This window comes from Pseudorasbora parva, chromosome 25 (genome assembly GCF_024679245.1).
Source record: "Pseudorasbora parva isolate DD20220531a chromosome 25, ASM2467924v1, whole genome shotgun sequence".
Classification (NCBI taxonomy): domain Eukaryota; kingdom Metazoa; phylum Chordata; class Actinopteri; order Cypriniformes; family Gobionidae; genus Pseudorasbora; species Pseudorasbora parva.
Genome location: NC_090196.1, coordinates 35641221 through 35666762, shown reverse-complemented (window position 1 = coordinate 35666762; position 25542 = coordinate 35641221). Strand labels below are relative to the sequence as shown.

The window sequence follows — 25542 nt, the reverse complement described above, 5'->3', positions numbered from 1 at the left end:
TCTTGGTAGAAAGCCACACTTTTTGGCCTACGACGTAAACGGGTGGCTTCGACCGGTGGCGATCGGCCTTAGCCTTGGTGCGTGCTCCCACTTGGAGCAGAGTCTCGCGGGCTCTGGTCCATGTGCGACGGCACCTCTGGACGAAGGCGTGAGCGGAGGGGACCGCGACTTCGGATTCCAGACTGGGAAAAATAGGTGGCTGGTACCCTATACTAGCTTCAAACGGAGTGAGGCCCGTGGATGACACTGGTAACGAATTGTGTGCGTACTCCACCATAGAGAGTTGTTGGCTCCAGGAGGAAGGATTCTTGGCAACCATACATCGTAACACTCTCTCAAGATCCTGATTGGCTCGCTCCGTCTGCCCATTGCTCTGGGGATGGAAACCCGAAGACAGACTAACCGTCGCCCCCAGCAATCTACAAAACTCACGCCAGAATTTGGACACAAATTGGGGCCCCCTGTCAGAGACCACATCTATCGGGAGGCCATGTAAGCGAAAGACCTGGTCTATGACAGCCACCGCTGTCTCCTTGGCAGAAGGTAATTTGGCCAAGGGGATAAAATGAGTTGCCTTCGAGAACCGGTCCACGACGGTTAAAACCACCGTCTTGCCTTGGGAGGGTGGGAGGGCGGTTACAAAATCTAGCGCTATGTGGGACCAGGGTCTCGAAGGAACAGACAGCGGTTGGAGTAACCCATCTGGAGGGCGATTGGAAGTCTTACCTGTGGCACAGACCGAACAAGCCAAAACAAAATCTCGGATGTCACGAGCCATAGTTGGCCACCAGAACCGTTGCTTGACCAAAAAACTGGTGCGATTAGCTCCTGGATGGCATGCTACGTTAGAACAATGACCCCAACGGATGACGTCTGAACGTAGCCCCTCTGGCACAAATAAACGACTCGGTGGCCCACCGGGCGGAGGCGTTACCCCTTCTAAGGCCGCTTGGACCTTCGACTCGATCTCCCATGTGAGTGTGGAAACAATGATGTTCTCCGGTAAAATACACTCGGGAGTAGACGGGCGTTCGGAACGGTCAAAAACACGAGACAACGCGTCGGGCTTGATGTTTTTCGAACCCGGCCGGTATGAAAGCGAAAAATCGAAGCGACCGAAAAATAGGGCCCACCGAGCCTGCCTAGAGTTAAGCCTTTTAGCAGTTCTGATATATTCCAAATTCTTGTGATCGGTCCAGACTATAAAAGGCACCCCTGACCCTTCTAACCAGTGACGCCATTCTTCCAACGCGAACTTTACTGCCAACAACTCTCTATTACCAATGTCATAATTGCGTTCGGCCGGCGATAGACGATGAGAAAGAAACGCGCATGGGTGCATCTTGTCATCCGAGGAAGAACGCTGGGAAAGAACCGCTCCTATCCCCACCTCTGACGCGTCGACCTCTACCACGAACTGACGTGATGGATCAGGGGTAATCAGGATGGGAGCCGAAACGAAGCGGCTCTTCAGGTTGGAAAATGCCGCCTCGGCGGCATTAGACCACCTGAACTTAGTCTTGGGAGAGGTCAAGGCAGTCAGAGGTGCGGCTAGTTGGCTGAAATTGCGAATGAAACGCCGGTAGAAGTTGGCGAACCCCAGAAACCGCTGTAGGGCCTTACGGGAATCTGGACTTGGCCACTCTACCACAGCCTTAACCTTATCGGGATCCATGCGTATTCCCTCGGACGAGATGATGTAACCTAGGAAAGGAACAGACTGTGCATGAAAATCGCATTTCTCCGCCTTGACAAAAAGCCCATTCACTAGCAACCTCTGGAGCACTCGTCTGACGTGCTGAACGTGTTCCTGGAGAGACGACGAAAATATCAGTATGTCGTCCAGGTAGACATAAATGAACTGATCTACCACGTCTCTCAGCACGTCATTGACGAGTGCTTGGAAAACGGCAGGGGAGTTGGACAGCCCGAAGGGCATGACCAAGTATTCAAAATGGCCCCTAGGGGTGTTAAACGCAGTCTTCCATTCATCCCCCTCTCTTATGCGAACCAAATGATAAGCATTACGTAAATCCAATTTCGTGAAAAACGATGCTCCCTGCAACCTCTCGAAGGCTGAAGACATTAACGGCAAAGGGTAGGTATTCTTTACCGTAATGTTGTTCAGCCCTCGGTAATCAATGCAAGGTCGCAGAGAACCATCCTTCTTACCAACGAAAAAGAACCCCGCCCCCGCTGGAGAAGAAGATTGACGAATGAACCCAGCTGCTAGTGAATCAGAAATGTATTTCTCCATGGCCTCCCTCTCAGGAATCGAGAGAGAGTATAACTTGCCCTTAGGCGGAGACGTACCTGGCAGTAAATCTATAGCACAGTCGTAGGGACGGTGCGGAGGTAGAGAGGCAGCTCGGGACTTACTGAACACTTCCTTCAGATCGAGGTACTCAGCGGGCACGTTAGACAAATTCACCGGCTCCTCCTGTAAAACAACACTAGAAACAGACGAACAGGCAGAGACAAGACAAGAGGCATAACACTCCTTACTCCATGCCAGGATCGCACTCCTACCCCAATCCACCTGCGGGCAGTGCTTCACCAACCAGGGGTGACCCAACACCACCGGAGTCTGAGGTGAGTCCATAGCAAACAGGGATATTTCCTCGGAGTGATTCCCGGATGTGATGAGGCGTAACGGTTCCGTGCGGTGGGTGATGCGGGGTAAATCTTGACCGTTGAGTGCGTTGACATGGATGGGATTGGTGAGAGGTGTGAGTGTTATCCCCAGCTGGTGAGCAAGTTGAGAGTCAATGAAACTTCCCTCGGCCCCCGAGTCCAACAGTGCTTGGCAGCGATGAGATCGGGTTGCCCATTGGAGTGTCACCGGGAGGAGAGTTGATGAGGAGGCGTTCTTCCTGGAGATCCCGCCCGATAGTAGCCTCCTACTTACTACCGGGCTCGATCTTTTACCGGGCATTCCTTGAGAAAGTGACCGTTGCCACCACAGTACATGCACAGCCTCTGGGACCTCCGGCGTTCTCTCTCCTCCCGGGAGAGCCGGGCTCCACCCACCTGCATGGGTTCGTGATGGCAATCCGGACTGACCGTGTCGCCGCCGATCGCCAGTGGACGTTCCTGCCGACTCTGGACTCTGGACCGTAGAACTCTTGACTCCGCACGATGAAGACGAGCATCCACTCGTAAGGCCAGGTCGATGAGCCCCTCTAGGGTCTTAGGCAGGTCCAGCGCGTAAATCTCCGCCTGGACACGGTCAGCCAACCCATGCAGGAACATGTCCCACTGCGCCTCCTCGTTCCAGTTGCATTCGGCAGCGAGTGTTCGGAATTCGATGGAGTAGTCCGAGACGGATCCGGCCCCTTGGCGAAGATCAGCCAGCACGCGAGCGGCCTCTCGTCCGCTCACCGCCCGGTCGAACACTCGCCGCATCTCCTCTTGAAGGTCTTGGAACGAGGCACAGCATGGTAATTGATTCTCCCACGCCGCCGTACCCCACTGGGCCGCCCGTCCAGTGAGTAAGGTGAGTACGAAGGCCACCTTGGACGCTTCGGACTCAAAGGTGATAGGCTGCAGTGAGAAGAACAGTGAACACTTCGTCAGAAATGGTCTGCAGAAATTAGGCTCACCGGAATAGGGCTCTGGAGTGGGTAGTCGTGGTTCGCGGGGTCGTTCCCCGGAGGATGGAGTGGGGGGAGTAGGCGGCGTGGGTGGCGCAGCGGGCATGTGTGATTGTTGTAGTTGTTGGGTGAGCCCGGACACCTGCGCTACCAATGCTTGAATAGCCCGACCAGTCGCGGCCATCTGCTCCTCCTGTTGATCCATGCGGGTGACGCATCGGGAAACGAATTCAGATAATCCTGGTGCACTCGCTGAATCCATGCTTGGTCAGATCGTTCTGTCACGGGAATAAAGGCAGAGGATTCAAAAGCAAGTGCAAACTCGTTTATTATAACAATGCAAGAAGAAAGAGAGTCAGAGTTCGATGGGGTGATGGTGACGTCAGCACTGGTAGCGCAGGATCCCAATGGGCAGACCCGATCCCGGGTCCGTGCAATGGTGAGTGAAGGACGCTGCAGAGTGACGAATCCCGTGTGTGACGATGTCCTGTGTGTGTGTGTCGATGTCCTGAGTGTGTGTGGCGAACCCTCAGCAGAGGGGAAGGCAAGATCCACAGAAGGCAGAGCGGGTCAGAGATCTGCCAGGAAAATCCTCGAGGGCAGAGAAGAGCGATCCTCTGGAAAGCAAGCAGAGCGATCCTCCGAGACAAACAAGCAAAGTCCAAACTCAGGCAATGTCAACAATCCTGCTGGAGAGAGAGAGAGAATGCCAAACACAACCACACACACCAACACAGGGAACGAAAACAACGATCTGACAAACACAAGACGCTAGACAATGGGTATAAGTAGACCCAGGAAACAAGTGGCAGCTGGTGCTGTAATCAGCGGGGAAATAATCAGCTGCCACGCCCACCACCACACACATGCACCAACACTCACGTACCACATAACACAGTGCAGGGCGAACAGGTGAATTCATGAACCGTGACAACGACAGCCAATGACATTTCACAATCACTGCTGACGTAATGACGCGATCGGTCACGAGACACACGACAGCCAATGACATTTCACAATCACTGCTGACGTAATGACGCGATCGGTCACGAGACACACGACAGCCAATGACATTTCACAATCACTGCTGACGTAATGACGCGATCGGTCACGAGACACACGAGAGCCAATGACATTTCACAATCACTGCTGACGTAATGACACAATTGGTCACCAGACGCTCGAGAGCCAATGACATTTCACAATCACTGCTGACGTAATGATGCGATTGGTCACATGACACACGACAGCCAATGACATTTCACAATCACTGCTGACGTAATGACGCAATCGGTCACGAGACACACGAGAGCCAAAGACATTTCACAATCACTGCTGACGTAATGACGCGATTGGTCACATGACACACGACAGCCAATGACATTTCACAATCACTGCTGACGTAATGACGCAATTGGTCACCAGACACACGAGAGCCAATGACATTTCACAATCACTGCTGACGTAATGACGCAATCGGTCACGAGACACACGACAGCCAATGACATTTTACAATCACTGCTGACGTAATGACGCAATCGGTCACGAGACACACAACAGCCAATGACATTTCACAATCACTGCTGACGTAATGACGCGATCGGTCACGAGACACATGAGAGCCAATGACATTTCACAATCACTGCTGACGTAATGACGCAATCGGTCACCAGACACACGAGAGCCAATGACATTTCACAATCAAAGCTGACGTAATGACGCAATCGGTCACCAGACGCTCGAGAGCCAATGACATTTCACAATCACTGCTGACGTAATGACGCGATCGGTCACGAGACACACGAGAGCCAATGACATTTCACAATCACTGCTGACGTAATGACGCAATCGGTCACGAGACACACGACAGCCAATGACATTTCACAATCACTGCTGACGTAATGACGCTATTGGTCACGAGACACACAACAGCCAATGACATTTCACAATCACTGCTGACGTAATGACGCGATCGGTCACGAGACACACGACAGCCAATGACATTTCACAATCACTGCTGACGTAATGACGCGATCGGTCACGAGACACACGACAGCCAATGGCATACAATCAAAGCTGACGTAATGACGCAATCGGTCACGAGACACACGACAGCCAATGACATTTCACAATCACTGCTGACGTAATGACGCGATCGGTCACGAGACACACGACAGCCAATGACATTTCACAATCACTGCTGACGTAATGACGCGATCGGTCACGAGACACACGACAGCCAATGACATTTCACAATCACTGCTGACGTAATGACGCAATCGGTCACGAGACACACAACAGCCAATGACATTTCACAATCACTGCTGACGTAATGACGCAATCGGTCACCTGACGCACGAGAGCCAATGACATTTCACAATCACTGCTGACGTAATGACGCGATCGGTCACGAGACACACGACAGCCAATGACATTTTACAATCAATGCTGACGTAATGACGCAATCGGTCACCTGACGCACGAGAGCCAATGACATTTCACAATCACTGCTGACGTAATGACGCGATCGGTCACGAGACACACAACAGCCAATGACATTTCACAATCACTGCTGACGTAATGACGCGATCAGTCACGAGACACACGAGAGCCAATGACATTTCACAATCACTGCTGACATAATGACGCGATCGGTCACGAGACACACGACAGCCAATGACATTTCACAATCACTGCTGACGTAATGACGCGATCGGTCACGAGACACACAACAGCCAATGACATTTCACAATCACTGCTGACGTAATGACGCGATCGGTCACGAGACACACGAGAGCCAATGACATTTCACAATCACTGCTGACGTAATGACGCGATCGGTCACGAGACACACAACAGCCAATGACATTTCACAATCACTGCTGACGTAATGACGCGATCGGTCACGAGACACACAACAGCCAATGACATTTCACAATCACTGCTGACGTAATGACGCGATCGGTCACGAGACACACGAGAGCCAATGACATTTCACAATCACTGCTGACGTAATGACGCGATCGGTCACGAGACACACAACAGCCAATGACATTTCACAATCACTGCTGACGTAATGACGCGATCGGTCACGAGACACACAACAGCCAATGACATTTCACAATCACTGCTGACGTAATGACGCAATCGGTCACGAGACACACGAGAGCCAATGACATTTCACAATCACTGCTGACGTAATGACGCAATCGGTCACGAGACACACGAGAGCCAATGACATTTCACAATCACTGCTGACGTAATGACGCGATCGGTCACGAGACACACAACAGCCAATGCTGTCAAAGCTGTCGTGACGTTTCTTCCGGCGGCAGATTTTGAAATGTGTTAATCATTAATCATCGGCCGGTTGATGGACTCGACGCTGCTGATCGCTTCTGGGGATTTACTTCACACAAACCAATCGTTTGGCCTCGGGACACTTGGAAGATTTGTACTTTTTGAATAAATTGTTCCTGCAGTCGTATCTGCCTGTTTTTTCATTTTAAAACACAAACGGGTAGGTTTAGGGAAGGGATTGGTAATGTGACGAATTGGAGTTAAATGCTTTAAGCAATAAGATGAATTACCTATTTACTAATTTCTATTGCAACAGGTGAGAAATAGCAGAATTTAGTTTTCACATTTAATGTTACATTTGTTGTATCAATCAGTGGACGCATTTGCAACGGGTGAGAAATATCTACAAATGACGTGTAAAACATTTACAAGTGATGAACAGTCTACACTTTAGATTAGGGGACACATAAAGCGTTGTAAATGCCTTGTATACACGTACAGATCATTTGTAACGGGTGATAAAGATTTGTAAATGATTTATTCATGCGTTTACAACATCATCTCTCACAGGTGATGAACACTTTGTAGTGTGTACTTTAATGTAAATGCTGACTGGTGAGGGTATAGACAGCTCTTCTCAGACAGACTGATTTGTAAATTATTAGTTTATCATTATCTAATAACTTCTAAATAATGTATAACTGAATCTACAAAATATGCAAAAAGTAACAATTTAGTAACATTTATGAAATGCATTGTCATGTTTTGTAAATCATTAGTTCATTATTAACTCGCATACACCTGAATCTACTAAATATAAGTAAAATAATGAACAAATCACTCATTAATCATTAATGAACACGTAGTCATGTTTCATAAATCATTAGTTCATCATTTACTAATCACTTGTAACGGAATTTGCAAAACATTTATAAAATGTTAGCATATCACTTGATAATCAGTTATGAATGTTTTGTAAATGATTAGTTCATCATTAACTAACCACTTATAAATGACTTACAACTGAACATTATTATAAAGTGTTACCAAAAGCAATAATGAAAGTATTTGTAATAAGTTACTTTCCATCTGTGACTCACAGGCATTTTTTATGACTTCACTTGATTTCAAGTGGTATATTTAAAAGTAATATTAACTTTTTTTTAAAAATCTAATAAAAAATTATAATGGTCTTATTTAATAGGAAACCTTTAACATTTCGAAGAAAATAGATTTTAAGAATGTTTGGACTGTGGAGGTTCTTATGTTGCAACGTTGCTGAGAAAACCCCAGAAAAAAGTGATTATATATATTGTGATGGGTCGGAGCACACGACAGACACAGGGGGTGTGGCGTCAGCCCTCGAAGAGGCATTTATTCACATCAAACACATAACTTGTTCACAAACGGGGAATTAACAGACACTACAGGGGATCTGGTGTCCTCGAGGCAACATCACATCGTCTCGGAAGGGTAGTGAGTGGACAGAATGGGTCCAGGAAAGGGGCGGGGTCCGGCGGTCGCACACGCTTCACCCTGGTCTGAGGCGCGAGGGGCAGCGGCTTCGATGCGGCGGCTCATCCTCTTCAGCTGCGAACATCGAGGGGAAGAGCGGCTCGGCATACTACCCGTCATCCTGGACGGCAGGGCAGTCCCTCCACGCTACCCTCATGGACCTACGAGGACACCAGCGTGCATGCACAAGGGGAGAGGCCAGCCCCCTGGAGAGAGGCACGCTCAGCACTTAACAGTGGCGGTAATGAGGCTTCATGATACTCAGGTGTGCCTCATCACTCACAGCCATTTCTCAATTCTCAGTAGATTCAGCTCCCCTCCTCTCTCTATTACCCACACCAGTCGGGAACCTGGTGAAGGGCAGCGATTTCAAAGACGGGGTGGCACTGATCATGTGGGAGAGGCAGTCGCTTCGTCACTATATATATATATCAGGCATAGTATACTGTATGGGTTGGTCCCCCTTTTGCTGTCAAATCAGCCCTGACCCGTCGAGGCCTGGACTCCACTAGACCCCTGAAGGTGTGCCGTGGTATCTGGAACCAAGGTGTGCTGTGGTATAAGATGTTAGCAGCAAATCCTATAAGTCCTATAAGTTGTGAGATGGGGCCTCTATGGCTCGGCCTTGTTTGTTCAGCTCATCCCACAGATGCTCGATTGGATTGAGATCTGGGAAGTTTTGAAGCCAAGTCAACACCTCAAACTCGTTGTTGTGCTCCTCAAACCATTCTTGAACCATTTTTGCTTTGTGGCAGGGCACATCAGATTATCAGACCTTCTTTCATTGCTCCGTGGTCCAGTAAAAAACCTAAGACCGCAAATTGATTTATCATTCATGTAGGGAAGAACGATATTCAGAGAGAGCAGTCAGAACTCATTAAAAGGGATTTCAATGAACTTTTTGAAACACTTAGCAAACTGAAAGTTCAGCCGTTCATCAGTGGACCACTGCCAGCAAGAGGAACAAATAGATTCTCAATGTTGCTTGGACTTAATACATGGCTGCAAAAAACCTGCATGATGAAGGGAGTGAACTTCATCGACAACTTCAATCTCTCCTGGAGTCAGAGACAACTGTTTACATCAAATGGCCACCACCCAAACAAACTTGGTGCAAGAGTGTTAAAGGACAATATTTATTTTTCCCTTCATCATCCTTCAGCTGTGTGTTTTAACCCACTCAACCTGATACAGAGTATGGACGACCCCAGGACTTCTTTTCAGCATTTAGAAACTTTTCAGCATTTTCAGCAACTCTTCTGAAAAAGAGAAATCTGGATAACTCCATACTGAGCAACTACAGACCAATCTCAAATCTCCCCTTCATTGGCAAAATCATTGAAAAAGTTGTTTTCAATCAGCTGAACAAATTCTTAAACTCGAACGGATTCTTTGACAATTTTCAATCTGGTTTCCGTCCGCATCACAGCACAGAGACAGCGCTCAAAGATTATAAATGATATTCGCTTAAATACAGATACAGGCAAAACATCAATTCTGGTACTACTCGACCTCAGTGCTGCATTCGACACGGTTGACCACACCATACTTCTAGACAGGCTGGAAAACTGGGTTGGGCTTTCTGGGATGGTCCTCAAATGGTTCAGGTCATACTTAGAAGGGAGAGGTTATTATGTGAGTATAGGAGACCATAAGTCTGAGTGGACGTCCATGACATGCGGAGTCCCACAAGGGTCCATTCTTGCACCACTTCTATTCAACCTGTATATGCTGCCACTGAGCCAAATAATGAAAAAGAACAATATTGCTTACCACAGCTATGCTGACGACACCCAGCTCTACTTAGCACTGTCACCTAATGACTACAGCCCCATTGACTCCCTGTGCAAATGCATTGATGAAGTTAACGACTGGATGTGCCGAAACTATCTTCAGTTAAACAAAGACAAAACTGAAATCACTACATTTGGAAACAAAGATGAAATTCTCAAGGTGAACGCGTATCTTGAGGCTAAAGGTCTGATAACAAAAAATCAAGTCAGGAATCTTGGAGTGATTTTGGAGTCAGACCTGAGTTTCAGTAGTCATGTCAAAGCAATAACTAAATCAGCATACTATCATCTGAAAAATATTGCAAGGATTAGATGTTTTGTCTCCAGGCAAGACTTAGAGAAACTGGTTCATGCTTTCATCACCAGTAGGGTGGACTATTGTAATGGCCTTCTCACCGGCCTTCCCAAAAAGACCATTAGACAGCTGCAGCTCATACAGAACGCTGCTGCCAGGATTCTGAGCAGAACCAGAAAATATGACCATATCACACCAGTCCTCAGGTCTTTACACTGGCTTCCAGTTACATTTAGGATCGATTTAAAGTACTATTACTTGTTTATAAATCACTCAATGAGCTAGGACCTCAATACATCGCAGATATGCTGATTAAATACAAACCCAACAGATCACTCAGATCAGCAGGATCAAGTCAGTTAGAAATACCAAGAGTTCACTCAAAGCAGGGAGAGTCTGCCTTTAGCTATTATGCCAGCCGCAGCTGAACCGGCTTCCTGAACAGATCAGATGTGCTCCAACAGTGGCCACATTCAAATCCAGACTCAAAACACATCTGTTCAGCTGAGCATTTACTGAATGAGCACTGAGCCACTGTATGTCTGACTGATTGCACGATCTTATCTCTTTATTCTTCTGATAATTGTTTTAGTTTACCTTTGTTCTTATCTTTGGTTATTGTTAATTTATATGTTCTTTTGAGTTAAATATGATGAGTGAAAACTGGGTTTGATGGAAATAGTAAGTTTGACAATAAGGTTTGAGTATGTGTAAATCTGTGGAGGGTATGATGAGTGAGAATGGGTTTAACAAGAAGGTTCCTGAGTAAAAATCAGGGAATAGTGATTAAAATGGATGTTATGAACGTGTTTGAGAAAGAAATGAAGGAGAGGTGTTTTAATAAAGATGGTACATGTATGTAGGCTGTAAACTGAAGAATTTTTTATTTTTATATCAGACCATTATTGTGGATCTGACCATTTTATTTTATTTGATTTTATCTTATTTTATTTATTATTATTATTATTATTATTATTATTATTATTATTATTATTATTATTATTATTATCTTTACAACTGTTCTATGCTTGTTTTTTATTTTTTATTTGTCCATATGGTATTTTTTTTTCTCATGCATTTGTTACCACTGTTTTAATTAATTTCTATGTAAAGCACTTTGAATTGCCATTGGGTATGAAATGTGCTATACAAATAAACTTGCCTTGCCTTGCTAAGCAAAACGTTACATGCCACATAAAGACATGCTGCTGTAGACGCTGTTGCTGCTGCTGATCAATTTCAGCCTCCGGATCTGATTTTTGGATTGTATGGTTGAATCTGACTGGAAGCCATGGTTTATTTAGGGTTACGTTTTCTTGTTTGAAGATGTCACAGCTTTCAGACGCTCTCAAAGCAATAGCTGCACGCGCTCGTGGCTCTTTAGCTCCTTCCGCATGATACACAGCCTTCTGCTTGGTTTAGTTCGGAAAGACTCTGTACAGCATATCTTTTATACATATAATAAAACTAAAGACTTTTCAGGACTATAAAGGATGCAATACTATTCTATACACTGTATAAAATTTGTGTTGTTTTTTGTTGGTTTAACTTAAAAAAGTAAGTAACCTGGTTGCCTTAAAATTTTGAGTTTATTGAAATTAAAAATTTGAGTTGACACAATGAAGGAAATTTGTTTAAGAAATAGAAACTCAAAATTTTATTGTATCTGAACCACATAGAAAATTTGATAAATCATGAAAATAGCACTATTTGGCATGTTTAAGAAATAAAACACACACAATTACCCAATATGCTTACAAAATATTTTAATAATATTTTAATAAAGGTTGTCGAATGTCAACAAATGTTCATTGTATTAACTCAATTTTAATTTCAATGAACTCAAAATTTTAAGGCAACCAGGTAACTTTTTTTCTAAATAATTTTTACAGTGTAGGTACTCAAGACTGACATAAGATTGACTGAAACTGAGTGTCCTAAGTGGAATCATTTGAATATTGTCCTTTTGTCCCAAATTGTTATCCCTTTGGTGTTTGTAGATAATAATTGTACCATATTAAAAGCTAAACATGTTTTGCAGGAATCACACTCTGGGATCAAGAGAAGCTACAACAGAGTCTACGAGTCCGTCCCCAAATAAACACAGATTTTAAAGTCACTGCTTCAGACTCCATTGAGGACAAATCCAGCTTACTGAACATTAACGGCTCTCTGAAACTGAGTGTTTTAGGTGGACTCGTCAACGTTAGTGGAGCAGCCAAATATCTCAAAGACACCAAGAAGTCTTTCAAACAACAGAGACTGACACTACATTATCATTCAACCTGCAGGTTTGAACACCTGACCATGAATCACTTGGCGTCTGAAAAGATAGTTCATCATGAGGTGCTTGATAATGACACAGCAACACATGTGGTGACAGCAGTGCTGTACGGAGCAGACGCCTGCTTTGTGTTTGACAGAGAAGTTTCATCAGATGAAGAAATAAGCACAGTAGAAGGAGAAGCAAAAGTGGCCCTTGAGAAGCTCAAAATAATTTCAGTAGATGTAAATGTCAATCTGAAGATGGATGACACTCAGAAGAATGCAGTCCAAAAATTCACATGCACGTTTTATGGTGACTTCCAGCTACCGTCTAACCCGACCTCTTTTGAAGATGCGCTGAAGGTTTTCTCTGATCTTCCAAACCTGCTGGGGGAAAAGAAAGAGCTGGCGGTTCCTCTGAGAGTTTGGCTTTATCCTCTGGATAAACTTCACACTAGAGCTTCAAAACTTCAGAAAGACATCAGCATGGATCTAATTCTTGAAACTGAATCAATGATTGAGAGTTTAAGCACAAATGAGATGAAATGCAATGACCTTCTGAAAGACTCGCCTGCTTCCACTTTTACTGAATTTCATGATAAAATCTATCAAATGAAGCAAAACTGCTACAAGTACAAACTGAGACTCATGAATAAACTTGGCTCTCTGCTGCCAAACATCCGTGGAGACGTGATGAAGGAAACTGCCCTGCATGATCTTCTACAAGAACATGATGAGTCTCCATTCAGTGAAAGTGATCTTGCAGAATGGCTGAAAGAGAGAGAAAGAGAGTCTGACGTCATTAAACTAATCCTCAGACAGCTGAAGGATGCTGGAGCACAGGCAGAAGTCAACATAGATCTGATTTCGATGGATCTGGATGTTGGTAATGTGGTCTGTTACACGTTCACATCACTGAACTGGTCTGATGTACTCTTATCTAAACAAAAGGCCTATCTGAGTATCTCAGCAAAAGGAAAAACGGATGAGAAAAGCCCTGATTCAAAGTCGAAGTCTTGGCTCACTCCTGAAATCCAGAAGGCACTGAAGAACAACTTGAAGATATTTAAGAACTTGATTGATTCAAAAGAGCTTAAACCAGCCAAGTTCATTGTGTCCTCAAAGGAAATGAAGAACAATGCTGGTTCCTGCATTCTGCTGTATGAAAGTGAATGTGATGAAGCTGTTTGCTTTATTCCTCCATCCAAACCAGCCTGTCCAATCACTGAAGAGGTCAAAGATAATAGTGTGGTTGTGAAGGTTTCTTCATCATGTCCTGCTACAGTGGAGCTCAGATTACTGTATAAACCAAAGGAGGAGACCGAGTGGAGATCTAAACCTGTGCTGAAGGATGAACTCACAGTTACTCTGACTGATCTGAGAGCAGGAACTGAATATGAGATCAAATGTGCAGCGCTGGGGAAACTCAACTACACCGTAGACAGTGATGTCATCAGCGTCACCACAGAGGTAGGACGATCATTCATCAGATGAAGAAACAAATACAAGCTTTTTGAGAATGAGTTATCGGTAACTTCTTATCTTGGTGGTTAATTATCTTCAAATGTTTCCTGAACCAGATCCCGCTGGAAAGGTTGTGTTTTATTACGGGCTCCATTGTGACACATCATTTGAGACTATGTGCTTGTTTTATGATAGATCACTGGTGTTTAATGTCCAATATTATAATGACTGATATGTAACAAAGCTGTTCTGTTCTGCTGCTACTATACAGCAGTGTTGGGTCTGTGAAACTTAATATAATGCAGTTGCAAATTGTAAAGATGTTCAGTCTTTCAACAAATTAATTGCAACAAATTTAACTGAGATCCAATAAAACATATTACAGATCCAGAAGACACAGAAACCCAGAGAGGATCAGTTCCAGAGACTCTCAATGAACACAAAGACTGACCTGACAGGCAAGAGAAGAAGTAAGAAATTACCCTTCATCTGATCTGAGCATCCTCTGTCCATAAAGCTGTTAAACTTGATGTGAAACTCTTTATCTGTCCCTGAACCTGCAGATATGTGAAACACAGAGGCCCCTTAAAAAAAGACAAATATTAAAATATTGTGTGCAATACGACTGCAGTTACTTTATCTCTGTTGTATTTAGCAATGCTTCAATTTCAGTCTTCACTCTATTTATAAACACATTCTATCACTATTCACACATTACAATCACGACCGAAACCAAAATCAACTTTCAATCTTGGTCAATTCCATCTTCCCCTCAGCACAATAGACAGTGTAATGATATGAGCAAAGAAATAAACATGAGACAACAGGGATTTGATAAGTGATTTAATAGGAATTGGAGAATATACAAAAATGTAATTCCAAACCTGCCAATATTAAAAATAAATAAATACATACATAAATATACAAATACATGTAAAAATGGAAAAATAAATATATAAATACAAATATATAAATTAAAGCTGCAAGCAGCATTTAGCGGGGTTCAAGCATTTAAGGCCTTTAAACAGTTAAGGTCTTTTGCATTTAAGGCCTTTCAGCAGCAAAATAATTAGAGACAGAATAATAAACAGACAGAGACAGCCACACTTCTGTTTTACAAATAGATATTTTAAATAAATTATTAGTAACAAAATGCTTTCTCCTAGTCTTGTAGTCATTTTTACACATTAATCATACCATCATTTTGGCAGAATTGTCAATACCACTGCTTAAATAAAAATGAATTGATCAAATTTGACAAAATGTAATTGTAAATGTTATAAAAGTGGTTTTATCATTTCTAAATATGAATTATAGAACAACAAGTAGGTAGTATGACAATTACTTTTTTAACCAGCAGGTGGCAGCAGAGAACCACTCATTAGCTCATTTGAAATGGCTGTTTATCATTAATGGGCACATTTTCCAAGTGAATGCCCTCAAACATGTTAACTCACATAACATGTTAACTCACATTTTGTTGCAGCTATAGATATTTGAAATAAATGATAGGTAACAAGTTGCTTATTCCAAGTGCCTCCGAACTGTCCTATGAATACTTCGACCTCGTCTAACATGGCGTTAGACAAAGTCTCCACCACAATACTGTCGCTGCGATCGCGGAGAGGCATACGGTCAGAAGACGCGTGCTTCATGGTGAGCGCGGTAAACATCTCCCGCGGCCGCGCCTCGTTCCACACAACACTAATACACCTGCTAACTTCGCGATGAACACTCGGACCCCGGGAAACATTATTCCCACCACTGACATTAGCCAAAGGATTCACCGTTTGTGCTTAGTCTAACGTGAGGCTTAGTTTCACTTTCAGAATCACTGTCATCTGATATTCCCCTTCCGAATCAGGGTCCGCGAATGGAAGACCCAACACTTCATTGCGGGTAAGCTCTATTGATCCCATTAGAAAATAATAATAGTAATAGGCTAATAATCTAATGCAAATACTCGCTGACGTTAACAATGCTCTGATAAAACAGCTCACTCGCACGTCAGCTCCGCTTTTGTTCGCACTGATTCAATGCGCTCTTGCTCGAAGATTTTGTGTAGAATCATGATGTTTTTTTTTTATTCGGGGATGAAGTATGATATGTCTGGTATCTAGTGGAGGGGAGGGGAGGAAATTTGACACCCTATTTGACAAAATCGGCCATTTTATTCAGTGTGGCATCTTGTCGAGTAAACTCGACTGTGGTGCCTAGAGGGTCAAAACATATTTTCAGTTGTTATTTTTATTGTCATGTAATATTATTGTAAAAAACATACATCAAATTAACAAATGAATTGGTAAATATTGACAAAATGTGATTTGCAATTTTATTAAATGATTTTATAATGTTTATACATGCTTAGTGAGCAGAATGAACCAATGAGTGGTCTTCTGCTGCCCTCTGGTGACTTTATGGCAATTTTAGGTATAAAGCTTTGTCACATTGAAACCATTTTACCTGTTATAGAGGCATCTATAGCCCACTCTCCATGAAATGTTGCATGCTTGTTTAGAGTCATATGTCACATGTACTTACCTCTTTTTGAGAAGATCTAAACATTAATAGAGGAGTTAAAGGCTCCTCTTGGTCAAAATCACATATTGCTATGAACCTATTATAGCCATCCAATTGCAAAAGTTTTTTTTTTTTTTTTGTTGATAATTATTGACCTAGAGTGTCAGAATGAGCAGATCTAACAAATAATTTGAACATTATAATAGATGTAAAAGACCATTTACAGCCAATACAGGCAATTTACCATAGGAAATGCATTGCTTTAAAGCTTTTTAACAGATATAGTGCCACTTATTGTCTGATATCCATAAAACTTTGCATGCTTCTTTGGCATGTTATGTCACATATACCAAACAATTGTCGTGAAGTTTTGAGTTTCCCCTTAGGATTTATAGGCTTTTGAGTGTATTTTGCCACACCTCTTTTCTAAATGAACCTGTTATAGCCATCCAAATGCAAAAGTTCAACTTTTTAAGATAATTATTGACCTAGAGAGGCCAGAGAATTATCCTAGACTGGTTTGGTTCTGATTGGGGAAAAAAAAACAGGGACCAGTTTGCAAAAGTAAATTTTTAACATAATCGTGAATATTTAATGAACGATTTGATTGACAGCAATGGTTCTAAAGGCAAAGTTGTTCAGTATTAGGGGATCTATCAAATTATATGCATATTTTGTGGAAGGGTGCAACACCACGTGATTACAGAGCCATAAAACTCATTAGCGCCAGCTAGTTGCCAATGTCTTTCAAAGTTTTTACAGCCTTCTAGGTCCATGAGTCAAACATGCCCATCAAGTTTCATTCCGATCAGCCTCTGTTAACCTTGTCTTATAGGTGCTCAAAATTCATTGGCTGATGGCGGCCATGTTTTTTAAGATACGCCAATGTCCTCATAGACATACATAGTACCTTGGACCAAGACACTGCATACCAATTTTCAGGTAAATCGGACTAGTGGTCGCGTGGTTATAGCTATTTTCATGTTTTTTCACATTATAGCACCATCGAGTGGTCAATTGTTGCGATTATTATTTTTTTATCGTGACCTAAATTTGAGCTCATAGAAATGTGAACCAAGTTTAGTGAAAATATCTAATTCCATTCAAAAGTTAAAGTCAATGTTGTAAAAGTGGCCCCGGACACATTGAAAATTGTGGTTCCCCTTAGCAACTATGCATCGAAATTTCAAATTTCTTTTGTATTTATTAATAACCTCTCTCCAAAGAACATTTCTGCAGTGGTTTGCTTCTGATCAGGGGAAAAACCTGGGAGTAGTTCGCAAATGTAGGTTTTTCAAAAAAAAACAAAATATCTCAAAATTGATGCCTGAAGGGCGAGGCAATCCGAGGCATGCGTCTGGTCCGCCTCGAGCCAAGGATTCCAACGATATAAGGCACTTGAGGCTGCGGCCAACGCTCTAGGAGTTATGAGCAGTTTTGCGCAATTGGTCGTTATAGCGCCACCTATAGGCCAATCTGGCTCATACTTTGATAACCTCTCCTCGATTTTTGTACTACCTATTGGCCAAGTTTCAAGTCTCTAGCCCTTACGGTTTGGTCTGCATGATGCGTTTTACGGGAGAATAATAAACCGCTACAAATACAATAGGTTTTCAAGCACTTCGTGCTTGAACCCCTAATAAAGAGGGGCGTAAAAGGGCATAAAAAGGCTTATAAAAAAAAACTATAGAGTCTCGGCACTTGATTTGTGAGCTGCTGGTTACAAAAACTTTATCAAGCGTTTTGACATGGCCGTCAGAGAGCACAATGGTAGAATTTTGCATTTTCAGTTCATTTATCATGGATATTAATTGATTAATTAATTATTATTATTTTTTTTACCTTTTAAACTGTAATACCGCTACCGACGGCCTGATCTCCAGGAAAGTTTGCACACTTCATTACAATAATAGGGTGCACATGGTGAAGTTCTGCGCAGAACAGACATTTTTTAGTCATATAAATCTAATTTTGCATAGGATAATGCAGTTGTCCTTTCTAACAGTTAAAGCGCCACTGACGGTCCGACGTCCATAAAAGTCTGCAAGGTTCCTTAGGGTGACAAAACGCATAGGCACACCCGATTTTGAGAAGCTGTATGCAAATCGGGCAGGAATAGGGCGGCTTTCAAGCATTTAATGGGATTTTCCACAGAAATGCAGCATTTTGACACCTTTTTAACCGTTATAGCGCCACCAAGAGACCAGTCGCCCTGTCCTTTTTCGGGTGACCACAGAATGAGCTCTTGCATGGGTGTGCTGAGTTTGGTGAAAATATCTCGTTCCATTGACCAGCTATAGCCATTAAAGTAAAAAGGGGCTCCACCCCCCAACCCTGAACCTAAATTTCGACTTTTTTTCAATGATTATTGACATACTACATGAGGTACTAGTTTGCAAAAGTACGTTTTTGGAGAAAACCAACATTTTCCCAGGTCACGAGCTAACCCGATGCGTCTGGTCCTTCTCGAGCCAAGGATTCCAACGATATAAGGCACTTGAGGCTACGGCCGACGGTCTAGGAGTTATGAGCAGTTTCGCGCAATTGATCGCTATAGCGCCACCTATGGGCCAATCTGGCTCATAATTTGATAACCTCTCCTCGATTTTTGTACTAACTATTGGCCAAGTTTTGCAAGTCTGCACGATGCATTTTACTGCAGAATCAAAAAACCGGCACAATTACAATAGGGTTTCAGCACTTCGTGCTTGAACCCCTAATAAATATACATAGAAAAGCAAAAAAAAAAAAAAAAAAATAACATAAATAATTCTTTATACATTTATTTCCATATTTATGTTTTCTTCCCCATATTTATTTATTTATTATTTTATTTATTTGTACAGTTATTCCTTTCAACATTTATTTATTTCTACATTTATTTATTTCTGCATTTCTCTGAGCGTAGGGTAATGAGGAGGGCGGGGTTTACCTCAGACATATCAATCAAGCTCAGAGTAGGCGAGGGCGAAGCGTTGAGGCCACAGTGACACCTTGTGGAGTGGCTAAAATATAATAAGTATAGCCTACTGATGTTGATTCTGTGATGAAGGACTTAGATAGGTATATGGTCAAAATCTTATATCATGGGTTAAGTCAAATAACTGTAGCCTACTGTGTTGTAAAATGTCCTGGGCTAACAAACACGAACAAGAACATCTTCAACATATCTGATAACAGGGACTTCATTTATATTTTCCATTTATGGAAAGGAAGCAGCTTACTTAGGCCACAGTGAAGTCGATGCAAGCATTTTGACCAATCCTTTTGAAACAAAACCATTGCATTTTAATGTAATTTCCAAAAGCAATACTGACAGCAACAGAAATCTTTTTATTATTATTCTATTAAAGGACAACTCCGGTGAGAAATGACCCTAGGGGTAATTAACAGATGGTTACAGAGTAGATCGTTCTCTGGGATACGTTTTCATGGAAATTGAATGTAAAGAGTTTTATCTTTAAAAACAGATTAGCTTATAATGTTTGTCTATGGGGCACAGGGTAAGTGAAATTAAATCGCTAGTTAATACCACTAACAAGGCTCAAAATAGCCTCACACTAACACGGCAGCATAATGAGAGTCCCTACATGCAGACCGAAGCATTGAGAACTTTGTAAGAGTACAAACAGTTAAATAAGAAGATACTTTATAAAGACAGTGCATTACGCGTTCACGGACAGGCGCCATCTTGGAAAACAGTCTCGACTCATCGAGTCACGAGCGCTCTGCTAAGTGATGAACTGTGACTTGGAATCTCATATGGTCCGTTGTTTCCGGAAGAAAACACTGAACACAACAGGGAAAATAAATAAATAAAAATAAAAACTTCCATGTTATTACATTTCACAAACTTAATTCCTATCGACCAGCTAACTTAGAACAGCGCTCGTGGATCGATTAGTCGAGACTGTTTTCCAAGATGGCGCCTGTCCGTGAACGCGTAAGGCACTGTCTTTATAAAGTGTCTTCTTATTAAACTGTTTGTACTCTTACAAAGTTCTCAGTGCTTGGGTTTGCATGTAGGGACCCTCATTATGCTGCCGTGTTAGTGTGAGGCTATTTTGAGCCTTGTTAGTGGTGTTAACTAGCGGTTTAATTTCACTACCCTGTGCCCATTTTATCTTTAAATCTGTTTTTAAAGATAAAACTCTTTACATTCAATTTCCATGAAAACGCATCCCAGAGAACGATCTACTCAGTAACCATCTGTTAATTACCCCCGTGGGTCATTTCTCACCGGAGACGTCCTTTAAGTGGTGGATTTGATTCTACTGGTAGGCTACTGCCCTACAGCCTTATCCTCTAACTGAATATATCAATTTGGATTAACATAGCTACATTTAATTTTTTTGGATTTGGATTCATACAATTAATAAGGTTGCCCTCAGACATGACTTGAAGTAGGCTGAAGAATACCACCACTTAATAGAATAAAAAAATGTTTTCTGTTGCAGTCAGTATTGTTTTTGGAAATTACATTAAAATGCAATGGTCTTTTTTAAGGTGATAAAAATTATTCTTGTAAATACTTTCCAGCATTTTAATAATAAAAGTGTATGATACTGTTGATCTTTAAAATGCATCTATATTGCAGCAAAGTGCAACAATACGGTGCTCTGTGTGGTCCAAAAGGATATAAACGGTTAATTTTGAAGTGATCTCTTCTTGAAAACTCAGAGATGTGGATTCGGCGGGCAATTAAATCACCACACGACTGTAACAACAATGAGTCTCAGGGAATAATTAATATAAATGGGACTCATATTCATGAGTCTCTGAATGTGACTCGCTGGTTGTACATTAATTATTAACTTTATAACGGGACTGTTAATCCTGTTATTATCAAAGTTGATTTCAGTCATCCAGATTTTCCACTCGTCTTGTGAGCGGAAAATTAGATTTCTTCATCAAGTATCAGTCTTACAAACTTGAAGAAACATTAATCTGTTTGATCAGGACAAATAATATGTCATAAGTTTGTGCAATTTTTATTAATGAAATAGTAACACGAAAATCAAGCTTAATTTGTAGCTAAGATCTTACGTCATCAGTGACTTCAAATCTGTGAGCAAAAATGTATACAAATTCACTTCAATTAAATTATTGGGTTTAAATAACATCTAGAGTATACAGACTACGATTCACACAAAGGGAAATATGCATATATGGAGGTAATAAAACAACATACAGGAAAAAATCAAAACTTAACAAAATAATATAAAGTAAAGATAGAGAGAGAAAGGTTGAGAGAGAGAGAGAGAGAGAGAGAGAGAGAGAGAGAGAGAGAGAGAGAGAGAGGCTTTTATCGCACAGTTTTTTCCAAGAGGCCCCAATTAATTCATACTATTCCAGTAATGATTAAGACAACCTTTAAACGCAGTTTGATTGCGAAATAAAATACTTGCTTTAAGTCGGCTGTAGGTGTGTGTGTATCTTTGTAGTTTCTTCAGGGCAGTGAAGCTCAGATGGGGTTCCTGGAGGAGTTTTCGGGCACGATTGCTCTCTTCCCTGGATGGATGAAAGGGGTCTCCCAAGTTTGGCGGAATGCCAGCTCTCGTGTTCAAACGTCCATCTCTTAAGTTGGCGAAAATGCCGGAATGGCGGAATACGCAAAGAGTCATTGTGGGTCTAGGTTTTATAGATGTGAGAGGCTGAGAGGATCCAATCAGTAGAAGAGTGGATCACAAGGCTGCACTTTTCTGTTGAATTCCCCACTTCCTTGTGACTCAATCAAAAATGGGTGATGTATTTAAGTCCATCTCCCATTCACCCGTTTCCCAGAAAACGTATAGTTTTATATTGATGAATTCTGTTGTAATTTGCACACACTAAAAAAATTCTAGTGCTTTCAACGAATTATAATTTAGTAACTAGTTCCAAAGATTTTTTACGTTCACTCAATTTCGTTCTAGAATTAATATTTTTTAATTGGCTCAAACTTGACTTCAACATTAAAAGGTACGTTTGCTCAATTATGTTTAAAGTTAATTGAAGTAATCATTTTTAGTTGGCTCAAACTTGACTTCAACTTGAAAATGTACGTTTACTCAACCTGTTTTTATAATTAATTCAACTAAAACATTTTAATTAGGGGTTTCATTTTTAAATGGTTTTAATTTTTTACTAGAAATTGCAGTGGTGGAACTAGTTACAACATGTTATGGCAAGGATAAAAACAAATTAAAGCACATTGTATCATCTGCATTTATAACATTTGGCATACAAACAATACATTTTCATAAGAATTAATTTCAAATTTCTTTAAATAATAAAAAAATGACCAACGCCCTTGTCACTTTTCTACAATGTCTTTAATGCACCTTTAGTTTTGAAAATACAGACAGAATTGTCATTTTTGGGTTAACTATCCCTTTAAGAAGAACTGACTGGCTTGGATGAGAAACTTTACAACGACAAAGCATCAATGGATATCTTGGTCACACCCTGTTGGAGAAAGAAAGAGAAAAATTAATAATAATAATAATAAAATATTCTTTATACTTATGAATGAATGAATGAGTGAGGCATCTATATAGCGCTTTCAAATGTACTACTGTACACCCAAAGTGCTTCACACTCATGTCAGGGGTCTCTCCTCAACCAGAGAGAAGCAATTCAATTGACTGATAGACAACTACTCTGTAAGTGTTTGTAACTTTTCTCATTTGATTGTTTGTTCATTTGTTGTTGGATAAGTGTGTCTGTGTAGTGCTGAGGTGTGTATTATTAGTTTTGGTATATTCTCTGGGTGTGTGTGGGAGTTAGCATTTGTTGAGTTAGCATTTGTTTGGTCATTGCCACGTTGGAAGCGAGTTTGTTGGGGGCGTGGCCAGCGAGGTATTAAAAGCCTTGTGTGTTTGAAACATTTTGGCTAGAGAGAAGCAATTCAATTGACTGATAGACAACTACTCTGTAAGTGTTTGTAACTTTTCTCATTTGATTGTTTGTTCATTTGTTGTTGGATAAGTGTGTCTGTGTAGTGCTGAGGTGTGTATTATTAGTTTTGGTATATTCTCTGGGTGTGTGTGGGAGTTAGCATTTGTTGAGTTAGCATTTGTTTGGTCATTGCCACGTTGGAAGCGAGTTTGTTGGGGGCGTTCCCAGCTGCTTTCAATAACGATACTCAAGTGAGTATAAATAGCGTGATAGTCCGCGGCAGCGGAAGCGGCAGTGTGAAGCCCTCCTTGTGTGAAGACCGACGAGTGTAAAGACTTCAACTCTTCCCAGTGCAACTCCGCCCGAGCAAGGACCCCGGCAAGGCACTTGAGTATCATCTTCCTTTTCATTATTTGTGTTCGGCTCTAATTCCTATCTGGCCTTTTTACCATGTGCTTTCAAATCTCAACTATAACTACTAGCACTCGTAAATCACGCTCCGTACGCACGAGACGCCGTAATCCTAATAATTTGCACTATATCCTAACATCCTCTGCTACTTTACTCTTTATTCCAATTGGTCTCTGGAATTGCCAGTCGGCTGTAAACAAAGCAGACTTTATTTCATCTATTGGGACTCATTCTCAACTTAGCCTCATGGCCCTAACTGAGACCTGGATCAAACCAGAGGACACTGCCACTCCTGCAGCACTCTCAAGCAATTATACTTTTTCACACACTCCTCGGCCTATTGGGAGGGGTGGGGGTACTGGTTTGCTTATCTCAAATGATTGGAAATTTGATCCATTACCGTCTCTACCGGCCAATTCATTTGAATCGCACTCAATCACTATTACTCACCCTGTTAAAATCCATGTGGTAGTGGTCTATCGTCCTCCAGGTCACCTCGGTAACTTTGTGGAGGAGTTGGATGTGTTACTTTCTAGCTTCCCTGAGGATGGCACTCCACTGATTCTGCTTGGCGACTTCAACATCCATCTTGATAAACACCTAGCTGCAGACTTCAGCACTCTACTGACTTCATTTGACCTTAAGTTAGTATCTACTACGGCTACTCACAGATCAGGTAACCAATTAGACCTGGTCTACACACGCAACTGCTCCACAGACAACACTTTAGTTACTCCATTACACACCTCAGACCACTTTCTCATCACTCTTAACCTCATACTGACTCCTGATACAAAACATACTCCTACACAGATTACCTTTCGGCGTAATCTACGCTCACTCTCTCCCTCTCGCCTATCCACTATGGTTTCATCTTCACTCCCTCCACCTGCTCAGTTCTCAGCACTGGACGCTAACAGTGCTACCGACACTCTTTGCTCCACTCTAACATCCTCCTTAGACAGTTTTTGCCCCCTTTCATCCAGACCAGCCCGCCCCACCCCATCTGCCCCCTGGCTGTCTGAAGTTCTCCGTGAACATCGCTCTGGACTCAGGGCGGCAGAGAGGAAATGGCATAAATCTAAAAACAATACTGACCTTGCCTTTTATCAGTCTCTTCTCTCTTCTTTCTCTACAAATGTCTCCACTGCTAAAACAACATACTACCACAACAAAATCAACAATTGCTCTGACTCTCGCCAACTCTTTAAAACATTCTCCTCTCTCCTTTGTCCACCTCCTCCCCCTCCTTCATCAACTCTTACAGCTGATGACTTTGCATCATTTTTCACCAACAAAACAGCTCTCATTAGCAAACAGTTCTCCTCATCACTAACTGACACGCACATCTCAACAACTAACACGAACACGCTTCCATCCTTCTCTCCACTCTCCGAGGCAGATATTTCTAAACTCATCCTTTCCAATCACCCTACTACCTGTCCACTTGATCCTATTCCCACTCACCTCCTTCAGGCTATTTCTTCTTCAATCACTCCTGCACTCA

General features: G+C 42.2%; 1 protein-coding gene across 3 annotated transcripts in view; it reads left to right on the top strand.

Moving 5' to 3' along the window:
- LOC137064426 (stonustoxin subunit beta-like) overlaps window positions 1–25542 on the top strand; it is a 72210-nt gene that overhangs the window by 20850 nt on the left and 25818 nt on the right. For all 3 annotated transcript variants that reach the window (XM_067435756.1, XM_067435755.1, XM_067435757.1), the window contains 2 exons: window positions 12538–14231; window positions 14611–14695. In XM_067435756.1, coding sequence (XP_067291857.1) covers window positions 12538–14231; window positions 14611–14695 — 1779 coding nt within the window. The remainder of the gene's footprint in view (window positions 1–12537; window positions 14232–14610; window positions 14696–25542) is intronic.